This window comes from Gavialis gangeticus, unplaced genomic scaffold, assembly GCF_001723915.1.
Source record: "Gavialis gangeticus isolate Ggan-Ray unplaced genomic scaffold, GavGan_comp1, whole genome shotgun sequence".
Lineage (NCBI taxonomy): Eukaryota > Metazoa > Chordata > Crocodylia > Gavialidae > Gavialis > Gavialis gangeticus.
In genome coordinates this window covers 4,992,969-5,001,820 of record NW_017728983.1, presented here as the reverse complement: position 1 = coordinate 5,001,820, position 8,852 = coordinate 4,992,969, and the positions used below count along the sequence as shown (strand labels likewise).

The 8,852-nt window shown below is 46.4% G+C and overlaps 1 protein-coding gene across 1 annotated transcript in view; it reads right to left on the bottom strand.

Moving 5' to 3' along the window:
• Nucleotides 1-509: 509 nt before the first annotated feature.
• Nucleotides 510-8,852, bottom strand: part of TM4SF19 (transmembrane 4 L six family member 19) — a 10,433-nt gene continuing 2,090 nt past the window's right edge. Inside the window, exons 2-6 of the mRNA XM_019512590.1 lie at nucleotides 7,979-8,171; nucleotides 6,580-6,657; nucleotides 4,760-4,944; nucleotides 3,681-3,870; nucleotides 510-1,619 (exon numbers count right to left, since the gene is read on the bottom strand). Of these exons, the coding sequence (XP_019368135.1) occupies nucleotides 3,681-3,870; nucleotides 4,760-4,944; nucleotides 6,580-6,657; nucleotides 7,979-8,155 (630 nt within the window). The 5' untranslated portion in view covers nucleotides 8,156-8,171 and the 3' untranslated portion in view covers nucleotides 510-1,619. The remainder of the gene's footprint in view (nucleotides 1,620-3,680; nucleotides 3,871-4,759; nucleotides 4,945-6,579; nucleotides 6,658-7,978; nucleotides 8,172-8,852) is intronic.

Genomic DNA, 8,852 nt, shown 5'->3' with positions numbered 1-8,852 from the left:
GATACTATGATGTTCTTGCAAAGCCTGTGCTGACTGGTGCCCTTTCCATCCCAGCTCCCTGTGGGGAGCGTATCCTTGAGAGGTAGTTAGTGAAGTCAGGCAGAAGGCAGGAAAGATATGCACCTTATATAGACTAGCTCAGCAAAATCTATATATTTTGTTTTTTGCAAAAATATTAATTTCTCTCTCTCTCTATACACACACACACACACACACACACACACACACACAAATAAATATAAATCCACCTCCAACACTCTGCCAAGTGGCCCCTGTGGTTCACTTGGCAGATCAAAGCACACTAAAAACCTGTTACACAGTCCACACCGCCTATCCATTCACCCACAAAATCTATATAGAACGCAAGCTTTTGTGAACTGGAGTTCACTTCATCAGAGGCTTAGAGCAGTGTATAAAGTAGACTGAGTGATATGAATCCAGAAAGTGAGAAAAGAGGAGGGAGAGGAAGCGGGAAGGGGCAGTGCTGGGAGAGGCACACAAACAAAGAATTCACAGGAACAAAGGGGTCACAAAAGCTAATCCAGGTGATGGGATAAGAGTCCATAGTCCTTCTTTAAACATCCTTCAGCCACAGCTCAGATAAACAAATCTCTCCTCGTACTCTCTGGAGGCCAAAAATGGGGGTGTCTTTCCTCAGAGAGGCTGAACAAGGACCACACTCAAGGGAGGTGTCAGGAAGGATCTAGCCCAGTCATCCTACATGTAGATTTATTAGAGAAAACAGGTTTTTCTGAGAAAATAAGTAAGAGGCAGTGAAAAAATAAAAGATTCTCTTGGATTAAAGCCACTATAAATATTAGTTCACTATCTAGTCAGACATCACCTCAGTTGCGCAAAAAGAAAAACATAGGGCTTGTGCCCTTCCTTGTGATGAGCAAGAGCCACCGCCCCTAGCACAAGTGTCAGCTTATGGTTCACATGTTCCACCCAGAGTTTCTCCCCCTCTCTGTTAATCACTAGTCCTCTGACAGGCTCATTTCCAAGGTCAGTTGACTGCCAGCCTCTATGGGATTTTCCCCCAGGCAGAATAAAACATCCTGGTAGGGTGTTAAAATCCAAGTCAGTTGACTCCAGTTTCATTTGTTCTCCAGTGGGACCCCTGGCCCATGTAGCATTTTGTGCTTGGCATCTTTCTAGGCTTGCACCTTTATCTCCCCTGGAGGAAGGGCCTGTGCATTCCCCCTCTGCCAGCAACAAGACATGTCACCCCCTTTCCAAACTAGTGAAACAGGCTTAGTGGATTTCCCCCCCGCAATTGGTCTCTGCCTGTAGGAGCCAGATGAAATCCTTACAATGGTCCCAGTGATTCAGTACACTGTGTTCCTACAGAAACTACTGCAGTCTGTATAACACAAAGCACCAAGCCAGCACTCCAGCTGCAGCCAGTGCAGGGAGTTGACTTGGTAGTAGCAATTCTGAGAGCATTAAAAACTCCCATCCAAGAGATTAACCAGGAGTGGTCACCTAATGGGTCTCTCCAGGAGACCATGATAAGCGTAAATGTCTTACAGGTGTGGACAACTCGAGGTTCAGGAAAACTGTTCCTCTACTCTTCACAGTCCATTCCAGTCAACACACAAGTCTGGAGTGCACTGAACCTGCAAGAAAAATCAAGACATTAAATCTGCTTTGATAAAAGAACATTCTACCCCCCTGTGAGATTTATGTCCAAGAGGAAGAAAGCACAGAAATTCCTTCTCTAATGATTCATGCCTAAGCCCAGAGCAGTTTTAGAGGGTGCAGCAGTCAAAAATACAGCTGTACACATGAATGCTCTGGTTCATACTGTGCTGGGATGAAAGCAACACTGGGACTCTTACTGTGACAGCAAAGTGCTCCCTCAGTTCTTGACTCATGCCTGCTAAGGCCTGGCTTAGTTTGCGAAAAAGGTGGGGGGGGGTTTAAAAAAAAGCTGGCTTAGTTTGAATGGAAACCGCACCCACAAATACACTGTTTAGTACCTCAAGTAGACTGTGTTATAGCCTAAATTCCCCTCCCCTCATTTGAGTTTGATACCGTTAAGCCTGTGCCATAAGTTCCTTACACTTTTAAACCCTACTCAGGACAATGGTTAAAACTCACTTGGCTCCAGCTCCACTCTAATGACCAGGCCTATCACTACATGTCTACTCATCTACAAAGACATTTGCCACTAGCTGAAATGGACAGCACCTCTACGTGATGAATTCAGCACACCTGGGAGTGGTGCCCTCCAGCATCCCAAGCTGCAACCAGTGGGCTGCCTTCGAAACAGTCAGCGGTATGCCCATGGTGGTGAGCTTCTGAGTGTGGGGGTGAGCTCATTAAGACTGATGGGAGATAGGGGCACCATATGGACATGGCTATGCTGCTTCCACTTGAGAAGGCTGCCCATTCACAGCATCAGGGTGCATTCGAAGTGTGTGCATCTATTGTTGGGTGACCAAGGCACTAGCCCTAGAGGGGGTGCAAGAATGGCAACTGCTGCTGCAGCTGCCACCATTTGCCTGCTGCCACTACCCAGGGCACAGGAACTGCTTGGTTGCACAGACACAGCTCTAAACTAGGTTTAAAAGACTCCCAGAAAGTTTTCTTTTCCTAAGGATGGGTTCCCAGCATTGCAAGCAGGCACAGTGAGGATGGGAAGCAATGACAGCCGTGGAAGGGCACCCCAGACCTCCTCTGCCTTGGTGCTGCACAGGATTGCACGGGGCTGTCCCTCTGGGCCCAAAAGTCAGAGCAGCAGTTGGTATCCTAGAGCATGGGATGGAGGATGGTTTCATAGGTGCAGGGGAAAATCTAGAGACATCTCAACAGGGGTGCTCACCAGGATCTGGGGGAACATCTGTTCACTAGAGCGCCCCAAGGGATGACAAGGTGAAATAGTCACAAACTCCTCCATGACTGATTCAGGCTGGACATAAAGAAAAATTTCTTTACTGTCCGAGCCCACAAGGTCTGGAATAGACTGCCGCCGGAGGTGGTTCAAGCATCTATTTTCAACGCCTTCAAGAGACAATTAGATGTTTATCTTGCTGAGATCCTATGATCCCTGCTGACTTCCTGCTCCTGGGGCAGGGAGCTGAACTCGAAGATCTTCCAAGGTCCCTTCCAGCCCTAATGTCTATGAAATCTCCCCCAGTGTGTGGGGTCTATGGGCAGTGTGGCTTACTACATGGCTTTCAGTGGCCCCCAAGCAAACAGCAGCCTGGGGTAATTACCCCCAGTAGCGTAACTAAGGCAGGGCAATGGAGGCAACTGGGCCCTGATTTTGGGGGGTGGGGCAGGGAAATAACAGCTGCACAACTGCACAACTGACATGGTGGCAGCTGGAAGTTCTCACTACCTTTATGTGTAACCACTGCATCAGCTATACTGTTGTCCTGTTACACCTCTGATTACTCCTTCTGCCTTCCACACACGCGCACTCCTGGAAACTTATCACTGCCCTCGCACGCCTCTGCCTTTCTGTCCTGTAAACATTAAGTTTGCTCTGAAATCTACTGCTGCTCTGTGCAAACAGCAACAAAATCTATCCCAGCAGTAGGAAAACGTACTGAAGTCAAGTTGTATTGTCTGAACATTTCTTCTTAAGTCCTTTGCGGCACCATTCGTGGGAGGGTGGGAGAGGGAGAGAGGAGAAAAAGCATCAGTAGGAAATTATTAGGAGCTGAACTTACCTATTTCCCTTCACAAAATCCACAGAGACACCCAAAGAAACCATTGATAATCTGAAGGGAAGCCAGGACCATCTCAACTGTACTGATGATCATCAGAAGGGAGAATAAGCTGATGTTCCACGGTACGATACCAGGGGGCTCAATGCAGACTGAGGTCCAGAGCGATTGGTTAAACAGATAGTTGTCAGCCCTTAAAGACAGTGTCTGGGCATGAGACAGTAGCAAACAGACTTCTGAAGGGATGATTTGCAGGTGATTTTGAATAGCATGAAAATGTCCTCTTTAGTTTCATAGTGCTGGACAGGGTAGGCTTTCTTTTTTTTTTTTTTAAACCTTAGCAGTATCAAGAACCTGGTCTGATATTCCCTAGCTTTCTGAAAGCCTTTCTTGGGGTCTGAGATGTCTATTGTGAGCCCTCACACTTCAACTGATGGAAGGGGACTGTGCTTTAACAAACACTTGCGTTCTTCAAAACTTTCACCAGCCATTTAAATTAATAGCTATAAAACAGTAGTAAAAATACTGAAAAATTCCTTCCTACTCTGCTAATACTATGGGGTTTTTCCAGCTGAGTAAGACCTACATATCTAAAGGGAGCAAACAGGTAAGAAAAAAAGAAGCCTTTTTTGGGGAAAAGGCAACCTTTCATACCTGTCCTTATGTTGTGTAAAGCAGGAAAAGAATACTGACAATTTTTTTTTTAAATGATGAAACACGAGAGTCCTTCCTGAGCTTGTCTAAACAAGGTGAAGACATGAGCCCCTTTCCAGCCCTGCTATTGAACATGCTGTGTGGGTCTTGGTACAAAGCCAGTGAGGGGTTTCACTATGGCTCCAGAGGGGTGAGATATGAGACATGTATCAAAGGTTGCCATCAGTGGATCCAGCTGTTAATTGGCACTGGGCCATTCTTGCTGGGGCATGAAAGGCAGCCAGACATGCTGGCCCTATTGCCCCCTTGCATGCCATAGGCTACAGAATCAGGCAGGCTTTAACTACCCTGGCCCAATCGTTCACTAGGCTTGGGTGGACATTTGGCCTTTAGTTTGGCATAACATGCTCCACAAGGTCACTTCTCACCTGGAGATGAAGTCTTGGCTGCTTGTGTCCGAGAAAGGATAATTCCAGTGCTGAATTCCAACCTGGTTGTGGGTTGAATCATTGAACAGACAGAGGGGTCCATTTGTCAAGCCTAGTCCAGCCATGATAAAGCAGGCAGCAGATCCCAGCAATGCCAGTCCCGATAAGATGATGGAAAGGAACAGCTGGGGGTACAAGACACAGGCATGAATGTGTAATTCCACGTGGGATATTTTGTTGCCTCACCAAGTTCCAAGGGCCTTGCTTGGGGCCAGGACTGCCATCTGCTCAGCCTGGGGCTATGAGAAGAAATATGAGGCCTTAAAGGTTAGCCTCAGGGACTGCACTTTAAACTAGTGGCAGAAACTAAGCGCTCTTGCAACTGCTATAGAACTTGAATTAAAGGCATCGCTTCATTTCAGCTCCCAGCCAGGCTTCTTTATAACCACAGCACAAGCCTCAGCCCCTCATGGTCCTGCCCCTGGAGTCCACTGGGTGTGCAGTATCAATGCCCAGTGGCAGCATTTGGTGTGCACAAATAAGGGGCACAAGCTGCGGAGGATCAGGCCATGTACTCTCATTCATTTAACCCTCTGTTACCAGGGTGGATAAATGCAGAAGAAAACTACATCTGGTCTTCTCACTTTGCACCTGTTTTGTAACCTCTCATCCACTTCGACTCAGTGACATTCAGCAGCCATTTATCTCCGAAGCAGCTATGGTTTGTGAGTGCCCAGCCAGTAGAAAGCAGGATGCAATGTACAGAAGTGCTGGGCTGTACTCAGTGCCTCTTATGTAGCTTGGTAGGCACCCAGATGCAGTGGGCACTTTGGAAAGACTGGCTTTATGGGGCAAGATTATTAGGGAGGTCTCTCTTGACTAAACCTAGTGGGTAAATGGGAGGAGAGAAGGGCTCACATCTGTGCCAGGGCCCAAGACAGTCTTAATGCCAGATGCTAGGTGAATGGTGACCTACATTATGAGGGGTGAGCTGAAGAGGCATCTTACCATTATCCTCATCCAAACCAGTAGTGTCTGGTTGTTAGCACTATGTGAGAGGGAGAATGTGAATACTGGGTGATGATGGTACATGACCTCTACTACATCCAAATGCTGTGTGTGTAAATCTCTCATCCTCTTGTGAACAAGAGGAGCAGAAGCCATGCAGCTAAGAGGACACATGCTAATGACCCAGGGTTCTTAACTAGGCCCCAATACTGTAATAACTGAGGGCAACCATGTTTAATGTTGTGTGGTTGATCCTCAAAATCCCTGGTTGGGAAAAGAACTGCACTGCAGCAAGAGGTTGGCAGCCTATGGCCCATGGGCCAGATCCAGCTTGTGGAACCACTGGATCTCACCTGCAGAGCTGGGGGACTTTGCCTGTGTTGTAGCTGGGTGGTAGGGAGAAGCAACCAGGTCTTAGCGCCAGCCCACCTGGATCATGCTGGCTCGCCACTAGAAAACGTTGCTGACAGCTGGCCTATGCTGCTGTTGCAGGGACTGCCAGACATGCTGTCAATGAGCTGTCCAAGGACTCATAGCAAGTCAGTAGAGGATGAGGGAATTAACTGGACATGGGCCTCAGAAGCACTGTACTGTCCTTCCCCTCTTTGCCACTACGGGAAACACAAGCAAAGATAATTTCCTTCCCACTTGCATGCAAAGTCTGTCAAGCACTGTTGGTGCTATCCAACACCAGCGGCATTAGACATGACTGGTCTGGGGAATCCTGCTGTCTCAGCAACTGTGGGCTTGGAACCTCGCTCTGCTGCCAAAACCAGTACATTTCCCACAAATGGCATGAATCTGTGCCTTACATTCCTCCAAGTTCCGCAGTCAGAGAAACAGCCGCATCGCCATCCAACAGCTGTGATGTGAGTTGCAGCCAAAAGAACCTGAAGAAGGGGAGCACAGATTCAGGATGAATGGAACAGGGCAGGCTGCTGGTATCAAGAGCTGACATGTTCTTTCCTACCCCTCACTCTGACCTTGTACGAAAAGAGTTGTCACCCCCTATTCAGCATGGAATACATTAACTTCCAGTAGTATAGACTTAAATGCAACAGCTCTGCCAAGAGCTAACCAGGGATAGATGCCTGTAGCTGCGCAGAGCCCCACTGAAGTCAGTCATGGAGGTTCTGATAGTGGGGAACTCCTTGAGAAATGAGGAATCTGTGAACAACCCTGAAGATAAAAGCAGTACAGACAACAAACTTTATCTAACATCAGCCTGTAGACTCCACATGGCAGCTTCTGTTTGCCTTGATCTGCTTTTTCAATAACTGTTTTGATGCTTAAAAACCCCCAAATTAGTGCCAGGCAGAGCAGCTTGCAAAAAAGTAAGGCATAAGCAACACAACCATGTGTATCCAAAATGGAAGATGATAATTCATAAAGAGATAAAATTGGGAAACAGATGAAAACTTTTAACAAGTAATATCATGTAATTACTATTTGAATCAATCTAGGAATTATTACAAACGTCAGTCTCATGGGGAGACTCTGCCAGTTATGTTGACATGAGAACAAGTTGGTCTCAGTATAATCACCTAGGGAACAACCACAACATTTGGCAGATTTGTTATTTGATTATTATTTCAGCTGGCTCCATGCCAGACATCCATGAACACTTGATCATGCAATCATTTTTGGAGGAAAGTTTTGCTATTTTGGGCAACTTCAGTGTGAAGAGCAGCGGTTTTACTCATTGGCCTGATGGGTGGCTGTTAATCTGTTTAGATCTGTTTGACCTTAAAGGAAGGCAACTTCATGAAGCATCCTCAGAGAAATGGAGATTAGCAACAGACAAAATGCCAGAGCCATGAGAAGGGGAAAAATGCAGACAGGGCAGTGCTGCTCACTAATGCTCATAACACTATGTAAGGACACTGTATTGGGAAATAGCCAATTATTCTTTTAGTATGTTAATATTCCAAGATGCTTGTAAAATGATTTTCTTCTTTTTAGGGCTATTCAAACCAATTAAAGGTAATGGGAGTCTTTTTACTGATTCACTGGGTGTTGTGGAGCTGTGCATTGGTTTCAGACATTAACATGCAAAATGCTTAGGAGAAAGTGGGAAGTGTAGACATGCAGGGGTGTTTCATAGAAGTTACGTGGACTCTGACTACTGCTCCTACAGCTCGCTTTGGAAGCGCTACCTCCGAGACGGCACACAAAACTGCTGAGGTAAGGCAGACAGGTCACATTACTTACAATCATGCCTCCTCCCCAGATGCCTGGTGCTTGCATGGCCTGCTTGGTGATGTGGCCCTCCTGTAGGTACTTCCATGACCAGTTGGGGAAAAGGAGGAAGAAGTTGACAGCAATGGAGAGCGTTCCCAAGACAAGCAGGCATGGGCCCAGGATTCGAGTGCACTTTCCTACACACATTGTCAGTGAGTGAGTACTGCACAGAGGAGGAAAATGGGGGAAAGAGAGTGAGAGACGTTCTTTCTTGATACGAGTCAGCCTTTTTGTACCTAGATTCCAGGGTGCTTTAACAAAGGAGACCAATACTGTGTGCACCTCAGTTTCTGTGTTTGTAAGACAGGGAAGTCACAGAGAGGCAAGGGATTAGTAAAAGCCAATGAGGGCTGGTGATAAAACTGGAAATAGAACTCAGGTTTCTTGGTTCTCAGCCTTTAGTCGCACCACTTTTTGACATGGCTCAAGCTAAGAGAGGATCCCAGCAGCAAGGTGAAATTTTGCATTGCAGTCTATAGAATGGGCAAAAAGCTCTCTTACAAATAAGCAAGATGTCATAAGACATTGATATGATCCAGAGCTGGCTCAAGGGTACTTTTCTGGGATTTCCAAACTAAACAACCAGAATTTATTTAAGGAGCAAAATCTCACATTAAAATGCCCCTTTGAAATCATGTTACAAAGATTCCTCCCTCAGGTCATTCATCTTAAATTTCTTGGGCCAAATTTCAGTCATTTGTCCTGAGTTAAATCTGGAACAACTTCATTTCTGGAGGGAGTTATTCTATATTTGCACCAAGACCAGGCTCTCACCCCGTATCGGTAGAAATGGAGACTTCCTGCCCATGAACAACAATAGTGAGGTCAGATCAGTATCCCAGAG